At 47.6% G+C, this 23,896-nt stretch overlaps 1 protein-coding gene across 1 annotated transcript in view; it reads left to right on the top strand.

Moving 5' to 3' along the window:
* Window positions 1-23,896, top strand: part of LOC308293462 (receptor-type tyrosine-protein phosphatase S-like) — a 300,110-nt gene that overhangs the window by 140,939 nt on the left and 135,275 nt on the right. The window contains exon 5 of the mRNA XM_080735995.1: window positions 13,911-14,153. Within this exon, the coding sequence (XP_080592121.1) occupies window positions 13,911-14,153 (243 nt within the window). The remainder of the gene's footprint in view (window positions 1-13,910; window positions 14,154-23,896) is intronic.

Here is a 23,896-nt window from a genome sequence, read left to right as displayed (position 1 = left end):
ACCAGCGCCATCTGGCGCTGCAACAGAGTAAAACTCATAAGCTCCCGTACGAGAAATATCATTTGTCGGTAGGGCTGTCAATCACAAACGAGGGCGCCGCCCCCGAGTGTATAAAAGCCCTGCGGGCTATCATAACTTCCTCTAAAGCCGCACCTCTGCGCCCGCAACTAGCGAACCGAGGGGCTTTATTCGGGGGACCTTGTCCTCCGGTATTAAATAAACATGGTTCCGTTCGGAACCTATACGTTTATTGTCATACCTCCAGACAAGGTCCCCCTATGGGACTCATATACTCCCCGAGAAGTCATGAACCGACAAGACTGTCGTGCACACCGACCACATCCGGAAAGGAGGTCCTGTCAACCGACGTGACCTCTTTCAGGACTGATCCGACCCAGACCCACAGGGCCTGGGCGTGTTCAGACAGAAAAAGACCCTGACAGACCGAGGCCTGCCTTATGCACTAAGGGCAGACACAGGTCCACCTTATAAAATTGCAATAATATAAGGGAAAAACTCAGGGTCCCCCCACGTATCCTAGAGACAGCAGCATGCTATCTCAGGAAGGGGAGAGAGCCGCCCCACTACATAGTAGGAAGGGCAGCAGCACCCAGAACCGTATGCGCCATAGCAGAAGGCGCAACGTCCAGGTGATAGTAGGTCGCAAAGGTGGACGGCGAAGACCAATTCGCCGCTGCACAAATCTCCTCAATGGAGACACCTTTGGACAAAGCCCAAGAGGTAGACACACCCCTAGTACTGTGGGCCTTAAGTGCTTCCGGCACTTCAGACCCAGACCGGGTGTAAGCCAACCTAATAGCATCCACAAGCCATCTCGACAGAGTGGGTTTGGACACCGCTTTCCGTTGACGGGCATTCATGACCACGAAAAGCTGAGAAGTAGACCTGCTGTCCACCGTCCTATCACAGTAGGCCTTCAGGGCCCTAACTGGACAAAGACAATGAAGACGCCTATCCTCCTCTGATGCAAACGGAGGAGGATGGAAAGCCGTCAAAACAACAGGTTCCTTCGGGACCACTCGGTTCTTAGGAATAAAACTCAAATGAGGTTTAAGAAGAACCTTGGAGTCATTATTGAGAAACCTCATACAATCAGGGCTCACAGAGAGCGCATGAAGGTCGCTCACACGCTTAGCCGTAGACAAGGCAAGCAAAAGAGCTGTTTTGAAACTTAAATGTTTCAAAGAGGTCCTCCCAATCGGTTCAAAGGGTGCCTTGCAAAGGCCCTCAAGAACCACTTGTAGATCCCAAACAGGAAACAAGGCTCTGGTCACAGGTCTCAAATGGTCCACACCATGCATGAACTGGACCACCTCAGGGATTTTAGAAAGGCCTTTGCCTGCCACCCCCAGGTGGCAGGCATCAATAGCCGCTAAATAACCCCTCAGTGTAGAGAACGCCAGACCAAGGTCCAGGCGGTCCTGCAGGAAATCTAACACCTTCTGGGCCGAAGCTATATGAGCCACCACAGGTGGCTCCTGTAGCTCACACCAGTCCAAAAAGGCATTCCACCTTCCATCATACACAGCCCTAGTAGAGGGGGCTCTAGCACTCTGAATAGTGGCTACAACCATCGGTGAGAAGCCTGCTGCAAGCAGGTTCTCCCTCTCACGGGCCAAACCCACAGGTCTAGGCCCCGTGGGTCTGGATGGAAGATCTCGTCCCCTGCCTGGCGCAGCAGATCCCTGAGCAAGGGAAGCCGCCAAGGGGGTTGAGAGAGCAGTGGGGTGATCAGAGACCTCCACACTCCCCTGGATGGTGTCACCAGAAGAACCTCCTGGTTGGAACATCTGATCCTCTCCAGAGTGGGAAGAATCAGTTCCAGGGGTGGAAACGCGTAGAGAAGACCTTGTGGCCATTCGTAAGCAAACGCGTCCATCCCCAGAGGAGAAGGTCCCCTCACTGAAAAGTAAAGGGGACACTTCGCGTTCTCCTGGGAGGCAAAGAGATCGACTCGCGGTCGACCGAACCTGGAGAAAATCTGCCTCACCACCGCAGGGTGGAGAGACCAGTCCTCGTAACGAGGCTCCCCCCTGGACAACAGATCGGCGCCGCCGTTCTGAAGGCCCGGGACATGGGAGGCTCTGATGGACCTCAACCGAGGCAAGCACCAGAGGGTCATCTCGCGCGCCAGCTGATCCAGCGTCCGCGAGGAGAGGCCGCCCTGTTTGTTGAGATAATACAGGGCCGCCGTGTTGTCCGTCCTGACCAGGACATGGCAACCCCGGAGAAATGGTTCGAAATGCTTGAGCGCCAAGTAGATCGCCATTAATTCCAGATAGTTGATGTGGTACTCCAACATGGCCTGGGTCCAAAGACCCCTGGCTGAGCGCCCCTCGTGGGTGGCGCCCCACCCCGAGCGGCTGGCGTCTGTGGTGATCACCTTGCGTGACACCACTTCGCCCATGGAGACCCCACTTGTCAACAACGCCTGGTCCCTCCATGGGACCAGAGCGTCCATGCAGACCTGGCTGACTGTCACCTTCCTGTACCCTTGCAGGGAAGGAATCCTGAGCGCCAGTGACCACCGCTGGAAAGGTCTCATATGAAACCTGCCCAGACGCAGAAGGTGCACTGCTGAAGCCATCAGCCCAGTCAACTTCATGCACTCCTTGTACCTGACCACCTGGTTCAGTCGGAAGGAGCCGAGACAAGCCAGAAACCTGTCCACCCTCTCCGGGGAGAGGCGAGCGGACATGGTGGCCGAGTCCAGAGATATTCCTATAAAGGAAATCTGCTGGGAGGGTAACAACATACTTTTGCCAAAGTTGACGTTGAAACCCAAGGCCTTCAGGTGTGACAACACCAGATTGGTATGGCGCGCCGCTTCTGAGCAGGAGGCGGCGGAAATCATCCAATCGTCTATGTAGTTCGCCAGCCTGACTCCCTGATGCCTCAGTGGAGCAATGGCTGCCTCGGTCACTTTCACGAAAACCCGAGGGCTCAGAGAAAGACCGAAAGGGAGGACCGTGTACTCGTACAGGCGCCCCTCGAAGGCGAACCGCAGGAACTTCCTGTGTGGGGGATAAATGAGGATGTGCTGATAAGCGTCCTTCAGATCCACTGAACAGTGGAAATCCCCCTGTCTCACTGATTTCATCAGTGACTCTGACGTCAGCATCCTGAATTTGAACTTTTTCAAGTGCTTGTTCAGAGCACGTAAGTCCATAATCGGACGCAGCCCCCCTCCTTTTTTCTGAACCAGAAAATAACGGCTCCAGAAGCCTAAACGGCTCTGGTCGCGTGATAACTCCACTATAGCGCCCTTGCGCAATAGTGAGCTTATCTCCTCCCTCAAGGCATCGGCCTTCAAGCCGCGGGCTCGAGTATAAATAACCTTGCTGGATAGGGAGGGTTTTTTCGCGAACTGTAGTCTGTAACCCCGCGTCACCGTCCGAAACACCCAGTGATTCGGATTGCAACGTTTCCATTGCTCTGCACACTGTGCTAACGTGTTGCTGAGCAACGGAGAAGCCTTGGGGTTGTACCGCCTGAGCGGAACTACTGGGCCGGGAGGGAAAGGTTCCATATCCGGGCACGTATCCGTATCCGCTAGACGCCGGGCCGGAAGGCGCGGAGTCACCGGCGGAAAGAGCGTTTCCGTTTCCGGTACGCTTATTTCCGTATCCGGTGGGAGACGAACACGTGACCTCCAAGAAGCCTCGCTTGTTAATAATACATGCGACACACAACGTGGAGCCCGGGGGACAGGGTTCATCGCATAAGTAACATAATCCCCGGCTCGGGGAATTGTATTTACGTTTATAACCTGTGCTAAGGCCTTTATATGCTTCCTTGCGGGAAGACGAGGCCGACCCTGGGTGATATGTGTTGGCTTCTTCCCTGACGCTAAGACCAAACTCCTGTCCTGAACTAGAGTCGGCATAACAGTGCCGCTCGGTGGAGACAGAGGGGTATTGCACACTAGAGAGACTATACCACTGTGAATAGGAATTAGCTTGTCTGGGAACATTTTGCAAAGAGAAATATTCTGCTTGTAACCTGTCTGCATGACTGGAGGAAGCGATATTTTCTGAGTGGAAAGAAATTCCAGCCTGGACTTCTCTACACTGGTTAAATTCATGCAAAATGGGGTCGTCTGTAGTAAAGCAGGTGGGTTTGAAATAAACAGGCATTGTTTCATCAACACACTTTTTATTACAGGCACTGGAAGAGAGCACAGAGGAGGAATAAACATAAATTTCTTGGCATGAGAAAAATTGTTTGTATTGTCCAAACGTCTGCGCTTGCAAGGGGGGGTCCCCTGAAATTTCAGGGGGACCCCGCCAGAGTCCAGTGTCACTTTCGCGGCGGCTTCCCACGGGCTTTGTGGGAGCTGGCCGGTATCCCGTGCCTGGGAGGGTGGCGGGATTGAGAGCGGGCTTGAGCCCCCACTGCAGTGTGAGGGGGTCCCGCGGAGGAAGAAGAGGGGGTCCTAGGGGGATTGTGCTGTTTCCCCTGTTTGGAGGTAGAGCGCCCCCTGTCAGCCTGACCAGGGGCCTTGCTCCGTCCCTGTCTCTTTTCCTTTCTGGGTACCTGGGGGTCCGTCGTGGCTCCCAGGAGCTCCAGAGTGATCTTCTTATCCGCCACCTCCTGGCGGAGAAGCTCCAGTCCACCGCCCATGAGGGAGGTAGGGTGGCCGGGGAGGTCTTGCAGGACCTTCTCGGTCTCCTCTCCGGAACTGCCAGGACACTTTACCTTGTCTAGCCACCTGGCACGTTCCGCCTGGATGCAATAATCCATGCCATGTCCAAGCCACTCGATCGCGTGGACATTCAGGTCCATCAGCATGCGCAGCGACTTGTCCATTTCCTCCACCAACACGTCAGGCACCTCCCGCATCTCGCTGAGGAGGCGCCTGGTGGAGAAAAGCAGCAGCTGGGTGGCGTTCATCGTCCTGGCTGCCAGCGCGGACGATCTGTAAGAGTTCCTCACCCTTGAAGACTGCTTGTCATCAAAGGCTATGGCAAACCCAGGAGGCTTCTTACCCACGGCCAGATTGAGGGGAGGCCGGCCTCCAGGACCGGTCCGCTCATGGCTAGGCTTGAGGCTCCCTACCAGGGACTGGGCCATCAGCTTGTCCATGGGAGGGCACAAGGGGATTCCCGCCTTCTCTGAGTCGCGGTAATCGACCAGGAAGGGGAGCTTGGGGGGGTCCTTGTGTGTAGTCCAGGTTGAATGCAGGGCCTCTGCAAAGCCTGGGACTAGTGGTAGCTTTTCCATCCGACGCGGGGGAGAGGACTCCAAATCCTGGCCCAGGAGAGGAATCCTAGCCCGTGGTCCGAGTGGCGCATCTCCGAGTGGCAGCTCCAGGCCACAACGGATGGTGGCGCGTTCCAGCACCGAGAGCTCGTCCATGGGGATGGAGTCTGGGTCTTGCGCCGCTGCCCCTCTCGCCCCAGCCGGCATGGAAGGGGGGAGAGAGGCAGAAGGGGCTTGGGAGGACGCGGCGGAGATGGAAGCCTCGGCATGAGGAACCACCCTGGCCGCGCCTCCGCCCTGTCCGGAGGGGAAAGAGGACTCGTCCTCCTCCGAGTACTCACCCTCCGTGTTCAACTCCTCCATGTCGCAGTCCTCTAGCTCCGGTTCGTCTCCGTCGCTAGCATGCCAGGAGACGGGGCTAGGTGGCCGCATAGCCCGTAGCTGGGGGACGGAGAAGGAGAGAGGAATGTCACCGACGACTAGAGGGTGGAATTCCTTGGGGGGGACGGTCCATGTTGCAGCTGGCGGAGAAACAACGTGGGCGGTCTTGCATGTTCTCTTCTTGGGCACGGCACCAGTCGAGCCCGTCGGAGAAACAGCAGTGGAAACAGGGGCCGCAGACCCGCTAGCAACGGGGCTACCGAAGCTAGCAGAGGGCGAGGCCGCTGGAGGCCTAACCACGTGGCGAGAAGCAGCGCTGTGGCGTACAGCGCTGTCCGGCACACGAGGAGAGGTGTCTGGGAGGGTTCCGGCGGAGACCGTGGTGTGAAGGCCGTAGCCGCGGCAGCGATCTCGCATCGTGCCTCGAGGGCTGGAACATCGTACTGGAGGCATTCAGCACAGTTCACCCCCGTGGCCGGGGCCGGAGGGGACAGAGAGGCCAAGGCGTGTCCTACCCCCATGCAGACAATGCAGAACGGATGTGTATCTTCATTGGCGATGAGGCCTTTGCAGCTGGGAAGGCCGCACTTCTTCGGTACCCTAGCTAGCAGGCTGCTAACTGTAGGTCGACGAGCTGCCATCGTGAGCTAACCGAAGCTAAGCGAAGCTAAGCTAAGGCAGGGAGACACGTGGCAGAACGTACAGAGAAGAAGTAAAGACTCAAAGCGAAAGTGAAGAAAAGGACCGAACTGTTAGGAAGAATAGAAATAGAAACGTACAGGAGAATAATCTATAAAGGCCAGTGGCCGACTTCCTAGTCAACGCTTAGGCTAAACTTTACAGAAAATTATACTTATATGGCTGAGTTCGCGACACTAGTTGCAGGTAAGCAGAGGTGCGGAAGAGGAAGTTATGATAGCCCGCAGGGCTTTTATACACTCGGGGGCGGCGCCCTCGTTTGTGATTGACAGCCCTACCGACAAATGATATTTCTCGTACGGGAGCTTATGAGTTTTACTCTGTTGCAGCGCCAGATGGCGCTGGTTATCCCATAGGGGGACCTTGTCTGGAGGTATGACAATAAACAGCAGATCTACAAGCACACAATGTGTGCTTGTAGATCGGCCGTTTTCACTACTTTTGTGCGACAGCCTTGCATGGTGAAGCAGGGCTTTACTTGGTGAAAAAAAGTACAAACTTGAAACTTGGACATACGAGGTTTCTGCCCGACAGTGACGATAAGTACAATATTTACGTCTGAGATGTAGGGGAGTAGAAGTATAAAGTATTGAAAAATGGACTACAATAAAAGTACATTTAATTCAGAATTCTACTTAAGCACCGTTACCTAAGTACCTGTACTTCCATCAGTGCTTAGACCCAGACTGGCATGTGTAAAAGTGTCCCTCGCTATCCTCTCTCTCCTTTTGCTCATGTGTTTGTGTTTGTTTTCTGGTCTGTCCGGTGTATGTGTGTGTGTGTGTGTGTGTGCACGCTCTTTTCAGGTCCTCCTCTCCCGGCAGATCCCTGCCTCTGCCGCCTGCCCGCTTCCATTAACCTCAACTCCACCAACTCAGTGGTGTTTCGTTGTGTGTTTTCAGCTTCATTACCGTATAGCCATCGTGGGACAGAGCCTGTCCCCGCACCCAGCCATGCATAGAGCACATACACAGCCCACTAGAGTCATGGCCAAACCTACCCCCCGCCCTCCCGGTGGAGAATACCCTCGCTGTCGGGTAGAAACCTCTTATCTCAATATTTTAACTACAGCATCACACACAAGCATCAAAAGTAGCAGATCTGCGAGCGACACGCTTTGAGCTTGTAGATCGGCTACAGTACTTTAGCTGTTTTTGAATCCTGAAAAGTAACAGTTTCGATGAGGTTTCCGCTAGACAGAGACAATATATCCATGAACCCCACACAGACACACATGTATATTAATATACTTGTGAGAACATCAACATTTTAGAACAGTGATTTTATGAATGCCATTTTTACAGGACACATTTTTAACAGTAACGTTAAAGTCCGGAAATAGCCGATCTACAGTACAAGTTCACTAGAGCTTGTAGAGCTTGTGAGCGTGTAGATCAGCTATTTTCAGTGCGTGGCATCGGCAACAGAACTAGGCATAAATCAGGTGTAACTCCAAACCCAACCCCTAAACCTAACCTTCCAAATGCCTAATCCTAACCCCAACATGAATCTTTTCCTACTGGTAAAAAAGAAGTCTGGTTTTAACCATAAAACAACCATTTCAAGACGACACAGCTGTAGCCAGAGGGGTGCTTGTAGTATTCAGGGAGTGTATGGCACAAACAAAGAACATCAGAGAGAAGGTACACGACACGTCACTCTGTCTCGTTTTCTTTTTTTTTTGCGTCGTAAAACTGGCCAGCACTGTCCTCCCGTCTTGGGGGACCCAGATACAAAGAGATTATACAGCGGCGGTCGTGAATAATCGATGGGCAGGATTCAGCGAGAAGCCTAAAACAGCATAAACGCCTCGACTTCTTTGAAGCGAGCGCTGAAATATTCATGGCTCCACTGCTGCAGTCGGCCCCTCCGACGTGAGGTAACCGCTGTCTTCTCCCTCGTCTCTCTGTCCCTGGCTTTGGGCTGTGTTTTTATCGTTCGGGTTGTGCTGTGTTTGCGTGACTCGGCAGACAGACGGACGGCTTTTATCGTCTCTCCAACTGTGGCTATCATCCCTTGTTCCCTCAACGGAGGGCCTCAACCGTGGTGGACGAAGTACCGAGACTACATTACTTGAGTCAAAGTAGATCATAGTTGTTACTCAACTAAGTGATAGTTGCTCTGTCAAATGTGTACTTTAGTTAAAGTATTGGAGCACTTGGCTTTAACAATTGTATTCTAACCTACAAATGACTACTGTAAGTAAAATGTTTTATTCCTTTAGTCCATTGCTAAAAGACATTTTAGACATTTTCGTTTGACATTTTCCACCAACTTTCCCCCAACTTTCCAACTTTCCCGAAACACAAGATCACAATGCGTCTTGTCACGACACATTGTAAGCTTGTACATCGGCTTGATTGGCTATTCTTTTACCCCACTATATTTGAATAGAGCTTAAGCGGTTCGTTTATATTGTACCCTTTCCCCCTCCAGAACCATTGTGGGATAAAAAAAGTACCATATTTGTCTTCGACAAATAAAAAAAGTACCATATTTGTCTTCGACAGTATCCACAAATACAAATACTCATGTAAAGTACAGATTGTCTCTGTCGGGTGGAAACCTCATATATCCCAAACTGATTCAAATTCAAAAAACGCAAAAGTAGCAGGTAGACTAGATGAACATTTTGCGGATCTGCTACTTTGATACTTTTGTGTGACGCTGTAGTATGATCAGGTGGGGAGTTAATTTAAGAAAATATTTTTTTTATTTATTATGGAGATGAGATGTTTCTGCTCGACCGCAACTGTAAAATGCACTTTGTCGCTGTCCACCATGCACCATGGCCAGCACGACTGCCGCCGTGATGTCTGTCTACTCTGCACGATTGGTATGAGGTCATTGTCTCTCTCTCTCTCTCTCTCTGAGCGCCAGATGAAGAGTAGTGATCTCTACCCACGGTCTCTTAACTCAGTGGGACAGCATGGCCTCCATGACGCCACCGCAGGCGTCTGACGCGTTTTTACAGTACAGGGTCACCCCCAGGGGTTCCCACTTGGCCAGGAATGAGTCACTACTCGCTACCCCCCCTCTGGCTGTATTCTGTCGGGTGACGGAGGTCAGGCGTTAAGCACCAGGGCACTTTCATCCGAAGCACGGCGGAGAGAGAGAGTGCAGCCGCTTAGCGATGCTGATGAGCACTGAGTGAATTAGGCCTTCGTTCCCGGTCTCTCTCATCCTATCATGTGTGATTATTGGGGCTTATCCCTTGTGTGTTTTCACTGCCGTGGCCAAAGGCCAAAGTCATCTGTAAGAGGGTCTGTCCGTATTGTCGGCTGTTTTCGGGAAAAGACACTTAGCGTAGCGCGAAAACAAGAGGTGGTTAAATCACAGCAATTGACTCAATATATTTGGGTTTGTAACTGTGGATAGCCAACCTTTTCTGTGAATTACCACTACAGTTGGTCCAGTGAGATTGCTCAGTTCTGGAAATCTCAGTTGGAACTGTTACCCCCGCAACCCGATTCTGGATAATCGGTTGAAGATGGACGGATGAATACTGACTAAACTGCTGGCATTGGTACTGGCGAATACGCGCAGATACCACATGATTTACCACGTGACGATAACTCAAAATAATTCCCGTTTATTTTGAATATTTCGTGTTTCAGTTGATGTTGCACTACTGCTTTACTACTGTTTGTGTGCCCCGGTCCGGGGGTGTAGCAGGTTCGAATCCCGATCCCAACGACCTTTGCTGCGTGTCACTCCCCTGTCCTCTCTCTCGGATATCCTGTCTATCTACTATATACTACTAGTACTACTAGTACTAGTACTACTAGTAAGACACCTCAGGGTGACATGCGACCTCGCCCTAAAGGGCGAGGTCGCGCCAATTCTTGACTATCTGGCCAACCACAGTGTTTCTCTGACGATTCTAGTTGTTATCATTCTGGGGGGAGTTTGTTCATGTTTTTGTGAGGGTATCAACCCTAGGAGACACGGGGAGAACATGCAAACGCCACACAGAAAGGCCCTATCGCCAACCCCACCGAGGGTGTGAGCGATGGGGCCTAAACATGGAAATGTGGAGAACACTATGTATGGAGATAGTCCAGTCCATCATGTCATAATGGGACTACCGTCATAGACAGTAGCCATTGTTAGGCCGGAGTCAATGGCTGTGTCTATGACGGTAGTTCCATCTTATATATACATTCCTCCTATTGCCGCATCCCACTTCCAAGCCCATTAACGCCCCCTTTACATCGACTTCAACTCATAGGTAGTCGTTGTCTAGGACGTAAGGAATACAGCCCCTAACCCTATGCCGTCCGCTCATTCGCTAAGCACAAGAGAGAGGAGGCAACAGGGGAGGGGGGGCGGGCAAGCGAGAGAGAGAGAGAGTGAAATTTGACACCACTGTGTTTGCATGTGCAGCTGCTGCTGCTGCCTCCACAAGTGAGTGCAGAGCACGGCAGCAGAGTCCCCGCTACAAGACAAGCATCAATGATCAAATATAGAGCAGTCCTGCCTGAGCGCCCGGAGGGCGCGAAGTCCTAGGAATGGAGCGGCGGCACAGCCGCCGCAAATTTCTAGTATGACATATTGGACTAGACTATCTCCATATATAGTGTTATCCACATCTCCATGTTAGGACTCATATATGGGCATAAAAAGTATGTCATGTGACATCACTTCCTGTACAGACAGTCAGCCATTGACTCCGGATTAACAATGGCTACTGTCTATGACGGTAGTCCCATATGACATATTGGACTAGACTATCTCCATATATAGTGTTATCCACATCTCCATGTTTAGACAGCCAATGACTCCGGCCTAACAATGGCTACTTTCTATGACGGTAGTCCCATATGACATGATGGACTGGACTATCTCCATATATAGTGTTATCCACATTTCGTGTAGCCGCCCTGTACAGGAAGTGATGTCACAACTCGCTGACATCACACTGACATCACAGAGGATACGGAAGGACGGTCAAGAGGATACGGAAGGAAGGAAGGAAGGAAGGAAGGACACTCAAGCGACACGATTCTTCAGAGTATATGCGACCTTCGGTCGCAACAATCAATAAAAGCCCTCCCGAAAATTGTATTTGCAATTGTGGTTGCATTGTAACAATTTATTAATTCAATAATAATGTATTTTTTCCTAGATTTATTTATAACTTGATACGTGGTATCGACCGACTGAAAAACAAATGGTATTAGAACATCCCTGATGTGTACAGTACCATACTCCCACAGTCCCCAACAACAGAGAGTCAACAACAGAGTGTGTACATGGATGTCTTCATCTATAATTCAGCCATTCCGTGCACATTTGACATTGGAGCGGTGAGTGATGAAATGTTTGCTCAACGTCAGTAGCAGAGATCAAGTCGGCAGGTGTGTTGCCTTTGGTTGGCCTCCTGTGTTTGCTCTGGATTTGTTCTTTGTTTGTGACTCATTGAGGAAGGTGACCTTGGTTCTCTGGGCCTTTCCTTCATTTATTCCTTCACCTCCCCTGCAATCTGTGCAGTCTGCAGGCATCTAGGAGCAGTGGTGGAAGAAGTACTCTTTGTTTTTACTTGAGTAAGAGTATCAATAACACAATGTAGAAATACTTGTTACGTTACAAGTAAAAGTCTGGCATTGAGAATTTACTTTAGTAAAAGAACAACAGTGTTGTCATCAACATATATTGTTATCAACATATACTTAAATGCAGAATGTCCCATTTCAAGTTTTCAAAATGTATACAAATCTTTTGAAAATAGCAGATCTACAAGCTCGGAACGTGTCGCATTGCAACCTTGTGGATCAGATATTTAGAGCCGAAAATATATGGAGCTTAAGTGGTTAACATAAGTTTAGTAATAGAAATCTAAATCTAAAAAATGATGACTTAGTAACTAAAGTTTTCAAGTAATTGTAGTGGAGTTAAAGTACAATATTTTCCTCAGAGATGGAGTGGAGTAGAAGTATAAACCAAAACTTTGAAAAAATTGAAAAGTTGGAAGTGCAGTACTCCAGTATAAAGTAAAAAAAAAAACACCTCAAAACTGTACAGTACTTGAGTTAAATGTACTTGCTTTCCGTCCACCACTATCTAGGAGTGTTAGGTTTTGGAGGGAGTAGTGCTGTATCTACAATATTAGAATGCAGTGCACTTAACAGGTTTATCCATCAGCTGACTTGTTTATCTGTCTGCATAGGTAGCTCATATAATCCTGCATTCTAGAAGTGTATCCGTCGCAGCGGGTCTGAGGTAAATTGGGATTAAGGATGTTCCATTATGTTACGGATGTTATTAGATCAGCTGAAATTGCCGGCGTTTAGGTTTGACGCCCCCAGAAGGGATTTGGAAAATAGAATAGATGATGTGAACGGCTTTTTCTTATTAACTGCTATGAAAAATGTGTTTTAAGGGCTTTTATGGAAATAGACAGCATTTTCTTTCTACTGTGACTCATTCTAAGGACAATATCTGTGTATCCGTATATCGTCACTGTCGGACAGAAACCTTGTATCGCCAAGTTTCAAATGTGTATGTTTTTTGTAAAGTAAACGCTGCTTCACCATACAAGACTGTCGAACAAGACTAAGTGAAAATAGCAGAAAATAGCAATTTTAAAAATTACTTAAACTAGTGAAAATAGACGATCTACAAGCACAAAACGCCTCGCGAAAATGATAAATAAAAAACGAGCAGTTTTGGACAAGGTTTCCACCCAACAACGACGATATGTTATTCATGAGGAAAAAGAAGAACACATGGCCCAGGACACTTAAACGGTCATGAATTGTCTATGACAGCCTTCTGGTGTTTCGTTTTTTTGTCCTTGTCCGAGTTCAGGTCTCTGACAGCCGCAGGGATAAAGACAAAAACTATTTTCTGAGCCTCGAGCCCTGGGCCATGAGACACCTCAGGCGCTTTCTAGTCAACATCGTCAGACACAATTCAACAGAATTCATAACGATCCTCATGAACCCTGAACACTGGTAGACAATCGCTAAAAGACACGTCAAGATCAAACTCACAGTGGTACTCACAGTGGGGTCGAACGTAACCCCGGTCATTCCATAATATGAGAGAGAATATTAAAGAGAATATTTGAGTGAATATTTGAAGAATAACAGTTTTACCACTTTGACCCTATTTTATACATTAGCTATCTGACAAATAGCCGATTTACAAGTTGACAGAATTTTCAAACCAATATTCAATTATTTTAGATTCAATTACAATTCTTGTGAGGGGGGTGCATGGCACAAACTCTTTTCAGATGCAAACCATCGGTTCGAAGTGAATTTGAGCAGCCATACCCTGTGTGTGTGTGTGTGTGTGTGTGTGTGTGTGTGTGTGTGTGTGTGTGTGTGTGTGTGTGTGTGTGTGTGTGTGTGTGTGTGTGTGTGTGTGTGTGTGTGTGTGTGTGTGTGTGTGTGTGTGTGTGTGTGTGTGTGTGTGTTTCTAGGCTGCGCAACAGTACCACTCCTGGTCTCCTGGTTGCAGCTGTTCATACTAATAAGGACATACAGGCATAGATGGGGACAGACAAAGCCATTTGTTGGGAGCTCACCGCTCCAAAAATGGTTTGCGAACCAACTGAATTCAACATTAAATGACCCATCTTCATCTGTGTCCCTCCACAGAGGACCTGCTGCCGGCCGGCTTCCCCAACATCGACATGGGCCCTCAGCTGAAGGTGGTGGAGCGAACACGCACCGCCACCATGCTCTGCGCCGCCAGCGGCAACCCCGACCCCGAGATCACCTGGTTCAAGGACTTCCTGCCCATCGACCCCAGTGCCAGCAACGGACGAATCAAACAGCTGCGTTCAGGTAAGGACATGTTGAGCCTTTGTGCGTGTGGCTTTGGGGCCTCCCAAGTTAACGGTAACTTTTCTTTTGTTTTTTGTTTCTTAACCCTGGTCTTCATTTCAGCGGACGACCGTGTCGGCGGTCTTGTTTTGAAGTAGCGGGGGTTATGTTGTCAGGGTTGTTTTATTTTGAACTGAGCAGCAGTGGACAGCTTCTTCGTCTTGACATTTGAGCTTGTCCCTGACAATGTGCGGGAAGACAACTGACGGACGGAACGATGACATTCTCAAAAAGGGCATTCCTCGATCTTTATTTGAGCTATAAGGGCATTTATAAGGGCATCAAGTTTAATCTGTCTGTCTTAACACTTATGTTGCAATGATTTTTTCTCTTCAATGTCTCGCGTTGCCATGGTTACCATAGACTTCCATGTAATTGTGCAATTGTGTAAAAAGTGCACGCCCATGCCTAGATGATGCACCACGTGTGTAGATGCTGTTCACAGCTTTCAAACAAAAAAATCCGCTTGGAAATCCGTTCAGGCATTCATGATTTATCAGCCATTATGTTTTCTTCAGATGTAAACAAACATGGCTGCCATGTTTGAAAGAATGAGTTGATATGGGGGTTAAACATGCAATTTCGCGATCGCGATCATGCCTAATACATTTCTGGAGGTCCAAAAAAAAAATTTGAAAAAAGAATTTTTTGATTTTTTTTTTTTTTTTTTTTTTCAAAAACGGCCCAAACTCGGGAAACTCGGGGTTGGCACAGCGGTAGTACCAATACAAACTCGGGAAACTCGGGGTTGGCACCATATTAAGTTTGTTTCAGCAAAACGTTAACAACTTACAGTATGTGATCCTGTTGTGCATATCAAAAGGCAATATATATAGGTATGTCGCTTAAATGTGCACATCCCCAATTTAATGTTTATCTATGGCAAATATTTTAAAAACGTCTGAAGCAGCAGTAATTGAGGCTTTCACATGATTCACTACGCCCTCAGAAAATGTGTCGTAGCATAGAGCAGTGTTTCTCAACCTGTGGGTCGTGACCCCCAAGGGGGTCCCCAAATTATTTTGGGGGGGCCCAAGATGTTTAGCTAAATGTTAAACATTGTTTTCTCTCTCAATAGTAAATAAACCTAAAGTTTATGTGTATAGAGGGTATCTACACATTTCTAAAGTGACAATTTAAGGACTTTTTAATACCTTTAAAATGTCAAATTAAACATTGGCCAAATTGTCAAATATTAGAGGCAGAAATTGTGAAAATAGGTTATGAGCATGTATAGTAGATCTGCTATTTTCACAATAGAACCATGTTATACAAAATGCAATGCCTCAACTCTTAGTGCTTGTCGGGGGGGGCTGAAAAAATTATATGATTATTTTGGGGGTCGCGGGCTGAAAAGGTTGAGAACCACTGGCATAATAGAGGAGAGCGCCGTCCAAATTACTCCCTGCCACAACAAACGTGGTGGTGGATGTGTTGTCTTGTTTCCCATTGATTGCAGTCCCATTGAGAGACCCAGTAAAGCAAAGTCTAATTATGTTGCTAATTAAGAGCAGGGCCTGCAGTGGCCCTGGGCAACACAGTGGTAGATATTTGAGGTCGATCATTCGTCACCATCAGAAAAATCCAATGGCTCCTATTTGATTTGCCGCTGCTAATGTAAATCAGGGTAGACATGACTAAATAAAGGCTCTGTGGCCATCGAGCTACTGCCCCGGTTGTTGCGGGGGTGCCTCGCGATCATTAATACACTAACACCAACTTCCATGTGTTTGGCAAGGGAAGACTGAGCCTTGGATGATACTGCAGAACCCTGAAATCCCAGCTATGTTTTAATTCCCCCGCTGCAACTCGAACAGTCAGTGTGTTTCTATTACTGGCAGTCGTCCTTTTTTGACTTTTAAGTGGTTGAGCACATCAAAGTTGAAATTATTAAACCGGGACGACCCCGATTGTGTCCAAAAAATGAGCGCTGGAGGAGTGCTGGAATGTTAGCTCTGTGCTGGAATGGATGTTGCGCAAGTCTGCAGGCTGCAGTGTTCCTGGGCTCTTGGCAGGCTGTGGCCCTCCCTGTGGAAGGAGCACACACTCCAGGAGATCTTCGGGGAGGGCTGCCAAGGCATTTGACTTTAGTCTGAGGACACGGGGGCCACCTTGGGGGATTGTTTAAAAAAAAGAAAGAAAGAAATCCAGAATGTGGACTGAGTTTCTCATGCTATAATGCTTCCAATGCTGGGCCACTGTTTGTTCTACCTCTAAAGCCCAGCAGTTAACGCTCACTGGGACTTTGATGTTAGCACATTAAATCAGGGTCTGTCTTTGTGGTGAAAAGGTTTAGATCACTTTTATGCATCACAATGATTAGTTAGTCTCAAGTATTGTACATGTTTAGCATCGTAATTAAAATGCGATGTCATACAGTTAAACACCATTTACTGTGCAGCCATCATTTTTAACATATGCCCAGTCCCTAGACAGTTTGAAACCAAACTGGTTTACAATACTGGAAGGGCATAGCTACATTTCTAGCATTGGTGGGCCCGGTGGAAAAACAATCCACTTATCCTGGCAGTGTTATTACCACGCCATGCCCAGCTACACTCCACCATAGGGGCTCATTTATTAAGTTTAACAAGCAAACATTCATAACAAACAAAAATAATGAAGCAGCGCTGCTATGCACCACTGAGATAGGCTTTATTTTCCAAATTTATCGAAGGCCATAGAAAACATTTTGGTTTTAGACTGGGTTAGTCCAATGACAACACAGTGAAATCCTCCCTGTTCATGTGTAACTATGAGAGGATACAAATGATATTGGCCCTTTGTGGCCTCTCAGAGTGAAATTAACACTGAGGATTTGACTGTCGAGGACTGAAGTAACACACGGGGTATTCTGTCTATCCTCCCTCTTGTCTGTCTGTCTCACACTGTCTCTCTGAGTCATGTCTCACTGAAACTGATGGTTGTTCTCTGTTCTTTGTATTTTTGTCTGTCTGCCTGTCTGTCTCTGTCTGTCCGTCCGTCCGTCTGTCTGTCAGTCTGTCCGTTTGTCTGTCCGTCCATCTGTTGAAACTGTTGATGTGTCTCTGTTCGCATCTCAGAGTCTTCAACATCCTCCATCTTGACATTCTACGATCCACCTCTTAATCGGACATAACCGGAAGCCAACGACGCTTAACTGTTTCAACCTCACGTCTAACCAGCTTCACTTGTTTGTTTTCTATTTCAGTTGTCGAGCGCTGCTGTAAACTTTATTGACTGCAATTTTCATTTTATATAGTTAGATAACAAGAGTTAGAATAACTGACACAAACCACTAAGACGTTTTTTTGGTCTATAATGATATAACTGTGAACTCCGTACATCACGTTAAACTTAAAAGGTTAAACAGTTGTTGACATTTGTGGCTTTGAGTAACCTTAACTTGTGCTTGCGCTGATGTTTATGACAGCTGTTTAAGACAAAAAAAAGAAGGAGAAAAAAAGCGACCTACACCTCAACTGTGGTTCCCATGACTCTTGGGTGGCGCCCTCTCTCTCTCTTCTCCTTCTCTCTTTTCTTTCTCTCTCAGCGACTTTTTCAGCCTCACCCTGAAATGAACTATTCTCTTCTTCCCTCCCCTTTCTTTTTTTTCTGTTTTACTTTCTCTTTCCTTCCTTTTCCTTCCTTTTGTGGTTCTCAGAAGCCTTTGGTAAGTGCCACGAGCCCCACACCGAGTCTCCTTGAAGGCAGATGGCCTTTTCAAAACTACTCTTCCAAAACTGCATGCCCTCCCCTCACCCCTCCACCCCCCTCCCTCCTCCCCTCCTCTCTCTCTCTCTCTCTCTCTCCCTCTCTTGGTCTCTCTCTCTGTGTTTCTGTTTCACATGCTGCCACTGATGCCAGCGTTGTTGTCCCTTCTCCCTTCCTGCTGGAGGGTGAAGCAAGGACGTTTAGCGCTGTGACAGCAGCGAGTTGTTGTTATTATTGCGTCTCATCTACGCACTGTTCCTGTTCTTACCCAGTGCTGTATACACTCTGTTGTTCTGCACTGCTTTGCGTTTATTGTGATGCTGTACTGATATGTATGTTCCCAGTACAACCACAGACTTCTACTGGGAGTTGACCAGTACAACCACATACTTATACTGTTGGTTACTGGGAGTTGACCAGTACAACCACATACTTATACTGTTGGTTACTGGGAGTTAACCATTACCACAGTCTTCTACTGTTGGTCACTGGGAGCTGACCAGTACAACTATAGAGTTCTACTGTTGGCTGCTAGGAGCTGACCAGTACAACCACAGACTTCTATTGTTAGACAGTGGAAGCTGACCAGTACAACCAAAGTCTTATACTGTTGGCTACTGGGAGTTGACCAGTACGACCACAATCTTCTACTGTTGGTTACTGGGAGCTGACCAGTACAACCACAATCTTCTACTGTTGGTTACTGGGAGCTGACCAGTACAACCACAATCTTCTACTGTTGGCAACTGGAAGCTGGAAGCTGGGAGCTCATTACCCTGAAGAAGGCAGCTTGTCTGTCTGAAACGTTGGTCCTCTCTCTCTGTGTCAAAATAAAAAGGTTTGCATTGGCAGCTACGAGTGTGTGGCTATACTCCTTTTTTAATTGGCCACTTTGGAGCTGACCAGTACAACCACAGTCTTCATCTGTTGGCTACTGGGCGTTGACCAGTACCACAGTCTTCTACTCTTGGCTACTAGGAGTTGACCAGTGCAACCACAGACATATACTGTTGGTTACTCTGAGCTGATCAGTATATTCCTCTTAAGAGGGAAAAGAAATCAGAGAAAATGCTATCTTTTTCTTTTCTGTACCTGGCAGGAAATACAAACGATATTTGAGGCTCATTAAAATGTTCCAGCTCAAGGGAGGAGCCAATTTGTATCCCCCTACACACAGACGCGCGCAGGCACACACGCACGTGAGCGAACAGCACACACCCATACAGAATTTATTCCTGGTTTTGCAATAACATTCCCCGGCCGTCCACAAGAGAAGAAGGAGCATTTGGAGCTTGCGGTGATTGGTGACAGGGCGAGAGGTATGTTGGGTTCCCTCCAGGTGAGGGACAGACGCTGGGGGAGCAGCTGAGGACCCCTCCCTCCCCCCCAGAAACTATACGACCAAACATCCAAAAGATTGTTCTCAGGAGAAAGTTTCTTTCATTTTATTGTTCCTCCTCTTGCCCAGCTGGCTCTCATCCCAGCATTACCACCACCCACCCTCCACAGCCCACACCACCCCAAACCAAGCTCTGTAGCCAGTCCCAAGGACAGACGCAGAGAGAGAGAGGGAGGGAGGGAGAGAGAGGGGGAGAGGGAGAGAGAGGGAGAAGGGAGGGAGGGAGCTCAAGGAAACAATTCATTTGTCCTCCTCTCAGGGCTTCTGTTTGAAGCCACTTTCCACAAACACACTCAGGGGAATTACTTTTATCTTTTTAATCTCTTTGTTTGAGGTGATTTATGCTTTGCTTAGATAGCATAATGCAGAGAGACGAAGGAAGGAAGAGAGGGTGGACACATGTTAACTGGTGAAGCCACCTGGACACCATTAACCGAAAAATAATATCAAAACCCATATTTAGAACCAGTAGCCTACTTAATCTTGCTCATGTACTGTAGGTTAATTGGCCGCCTACAAAAAAAAGTTAAAATAGCCAATCTATGAGTTTCTAGAGCTGCTATTTTTTGTATAGTTTATTAATCATATTTGCGGCAAAAGTTTGAAATAATTATGACAATGATTTGAAGTCCTATCACCTGGCCCCAACACTCGCTAACATTATGTCTGTTTGACATTCATGAGTCAATTGCATTCGGCCTCAACAGTGTTTTGTGGATAAAATGTGAAAGGCTGGCAAATGTGTAACATAATATTATGTAGTCGTAATCATCGGATTACTTGCAGAGGTTTTCTTTTTTTCCACAAGAGAAAGTGTCCATTGTGTTCAAATGGTTGCTAGTTACACATTGATTTGGAGTGAAAGTTAGAAGAATGGTATAGATCTGTGGAAGTAGCAGAGCCAGTGAAGGCTTCCTCTGTGTAAAGTTACTGTTTAGCTCTGATTCCTTTTCTACTTAAGAGCTCTCGCTGGAAAGCTCGTTCAGTCAGCGCTATTCTGGATTTATACTGATGAGAAAAAGTCCTGGACCCCCCCAAATCCTCTCGATGTTTCTGCTTCTTGGTGCAGCACATCAGTATGTGCACGCACGCACACGCGCATGCACGTACACACACACACAAGCGGCTTGACAAGCCAACTTCTTCAATCCACCCCCTTTACCAGGAGAGGAGTGTTTAAAACATGAAATAATACCCTTATAGACGAAAAGATGTCTAGTATATTTTAGTGCAGCGATTTCCCAACCTACGGGCCGGGGACCATTTTTGTGACTGTGAGGATATTGTAAGTGAGCCCCCAAATAATTGGCAAAACACTAAGATTTCGATGATGCTATAAAATGAATATAAAAAAAGACATGGTATTTTTTTTCTATAGAACCTTGGAAAATTAGTTTTCATTGTGATACCAATGAATAGGAACTTATACTATCGTCGTTGTCGAGTGGAAACCTTGTATGTCCAAAACTCTTCGTTTTGTATTTATCATTTTAAAAATGATTTAAACTAGTGAAAACAGCCGATCTACAAGCACACAACACGTCGCACCGTGAGGCGTTGTGTGCTTGTAGATCTCCTGTTTTCACTACCTTTGTGCGACGGCCTTGTATAATGAAGCAGTGCTTTTCTTTGCGAAAAAAAACATACAAATTTGAAATTTGGAGATACAAGGTGTCTGCCCGACAGTGACGCTATGTTAGTTCCACCATTTAATGAATTGTGCTCTGACGCAGCTCACCCATCTGACCACATAACGAGTAAGATTTCCCAGTGTGGACCTGAACCAGGTCTGTTTTAGTGCATTTTCTTGGTGGAAAGGTGCAGACAGACATGAGATTTGGATCATCGCAGACAGACATGAGATTTGGATCATCACAGGTGTTGTTTCACCATCCTTAGACCACATGTCTGTGTACTGTGTGAAGCCCCGAACCTTCTGAAGCAGCCCCGTCTCCCTCTGCTGCAATGTGTGTGTGTGCGTGCGTGCACATGTGCCTGCGTGCGCGTGTCCTTGCAGAAATAAGTCTCGAAAAGACTGACAAAGTTTCCTTGATGCTTTCACTGTATCAGCAGGGAATCTCATTCTCACCTTGTTTTCAGTTCTTTCATGGTCAGATGTTTGGTTGCACTTTCTGGGGCTCTGTTATTTAGTTTTATAGTTTTTGGTAGAACATTTTTTATTTATTACTTTCTTTTTTTCCTGCTTCAGGCATTCTATCATTCTATCATCCTCCGGGTTTGATGATGACACCTCCGACATAGATTGTCGAGCTAGGGATGCTATAATTATTTACAAATGTGTGTGTTGGCATCAGACAGATATGAAAATGATTCCCATTATTGTATGGCTCTGATGTGATGAAGCATTAATGCTGTGCCAACCGAACCATTTCAATGGAAAAACAAGCTGGTCTTTTTTAACCTACCTACACAGGAGACGATGGCTGCACTGTGGAATTATTTCAAAGTGTCTGAAAGTATATAGCAAATTTGCCACTTGCAAAATGATATATTGTGTGATCATACAGTATCTGATATGCCGCACTTCTATATCACAGCGCATTTAAATGCTGTCTCCCTTGGATACAGAGTGTAGTGTTCAGTAGGCCTAAATCAGGTCATAACAAAGAACTGTTTTCAGCGTCATAGTTGCAGTATAACAGGTGTACACAGTGAAAACCAGTAGAAACCGGTACTGCTATATCAGCATCGACATCGGTCAATATGACCATGGAAGTGGTTCCTCTCTACCCATGTGGGGGGGGATCGCCTTGCACTGAACCCAAAGCCACCGTATCTAAGGAAAACACATTTTATGGTATGCTGGCTTGTGTCGTCTGAAGGGACCGACTGGCTAGCTGATTGGCTAGGCGGGCTGGTTACATGCAGCGCTGGCAGAGCTGTGATATTTGCGTGCCGAGCCCCAGGCGGAGAGCTCTTCTAGAGGTGTGGAGGAAGGAGGCATGCAGCCTGACATTTCTCCCTGGTTCCCCCCCAGGGCTCCGGTCAGACCCCAGGCCCTCGCTGGCCTTGTCAGCCGGAGCAGATTTACCCAGCGGTCGTGAAGGGGACGACTGGAAGCGGTGCATATTCATAGAGAATAAGGTCTCTGTATGTAAAAAATAAATAAAATAAAAGTTCAACATGTTGACCTGATTACATACAGCCGACAGAGACTACTGCATGTTCCCTGGATTTCGCGACCTCGCGGTCGTTGTGGTGCCATGTCTGGATTTAGGTACATTATATATCGTCACTGTCGGGCAGAAACCTTGTATCTCCAAGTTTAAAATGCGTATGTTTTTTCGTAAAGTAAAGTCCTGCTTCATCATACAAGGCCGTCGCACAAAAGTAGTGAAAACAGCAGATTTACAAGCACACAACGCCTCGCACCGCGAGGCGTTGTGAGCTTGTAGATCGGCTGTTTTCACTAGTTTAGTTAATTTTTTAAATGATAAATACAAAATGAACGGTTTTGGACATACAAGGTTTCCACCGACAACGACGGCATACATACAAAAAGCCCACATTAACAGATGTGTGTTCATATGCCCACGTCGAATCCGTAAGCAGATTGAAATGCAGATTTTGGTACGATTGCGGAACGCTGTACCGACGCTCACCTCGGCTGTGACCTAGCGGAGGGTGACAGGGGTTTATCCAGATGAGGCCACCATGTGCCAAGCGTTGCCTGAGAGAGGCCCGTGCCAGAGCCTCTGGACACATCTCCGCAGTGACGAGAAGGTCAGCCAATAAACCCCAGGCTGGGGTGGGCAAAGACCACGGCGCTTTTGCCAAATCACGTAATCCTCCCAACGCCACGTAGGGATGGGACGATATGAAAATGTAATATCACGATCATTGTGACAAAAGAAATCGCGATTTACGATATTATCACGATTATCAAAATCCTTTATCCTGGGGCGTAACATTTGCCAAAAAATAGCAGATCTACAAGCTCACAACGCGTCACAACGCGTCACAACGCGTCACAGCGTGGCGCGTTGTGAGCTTGTAGATCGGCTATTTTTTGGCAAAGACATTTGATAGAGTGAAAAGAAGACTGTTTCAAGTACGTATATTATAAGTACCTTTTACCAATTACAGAGGGTTTGAGTGGTACCAGATATGCCGCTCGGCAAATAAAAGGAGAATTGATCCCAGTGCATGACGGAGGACAATATCACGATAAATACAATTTCCGCGATACGATTATTGTGTGTGATTTTCATCACGATAAACGATAATATCGCGTATCGTCCCATCCCTAATGCCACGCTCCCTCTCCTGCCCTAATACGACCAGCAGATGTGCCTTCCCTTTTCCTGGCCAGGATTTGCCCACATGGCCCTCTGGCTCGGACGCAATTATAATCCTCAATCATATTTTTTAACATGATTTTTGACGGAACAGCTGGGACCGGGTGGGATATGTGAATAATCCCACACGGGCGTTCGATAACGCCTGGCCAGATCATCGGCCCACAGAGGTGTATTTGGGTCATTGTCACCCCTAAGCAGATGATCTGTCCCCCTGGCTGGCTCCTGCAGCCCGTCGGCTCACCCGGGCTTAAGACTCGGGGCTTACGGGCCTGAGGGTTTGCGTGCTGCAACACAGGTGGATTTGTCATTGAAATTGAATCTCACACAGGCGGGCGGGGCATCCT

This window comes from Nannobrachium achirus, assembly GCF_963921795.1.
Source record: "Nannobrachium achirus genome assembly, chromosome: 1".
Taxonomy (NCBI): domain Eukaryota; kingdom Metazoa; phylum Chordata; class Actinopteri; order Myctophiformes; family Myctophidae; genus Nannobrachium; species Nannobrachium achirus.
The sequence above is the reverse complement of the archived record's forward strand: the minus strand, read 5'-3'. Positions and strand labels throughout refer to the sequence as shown.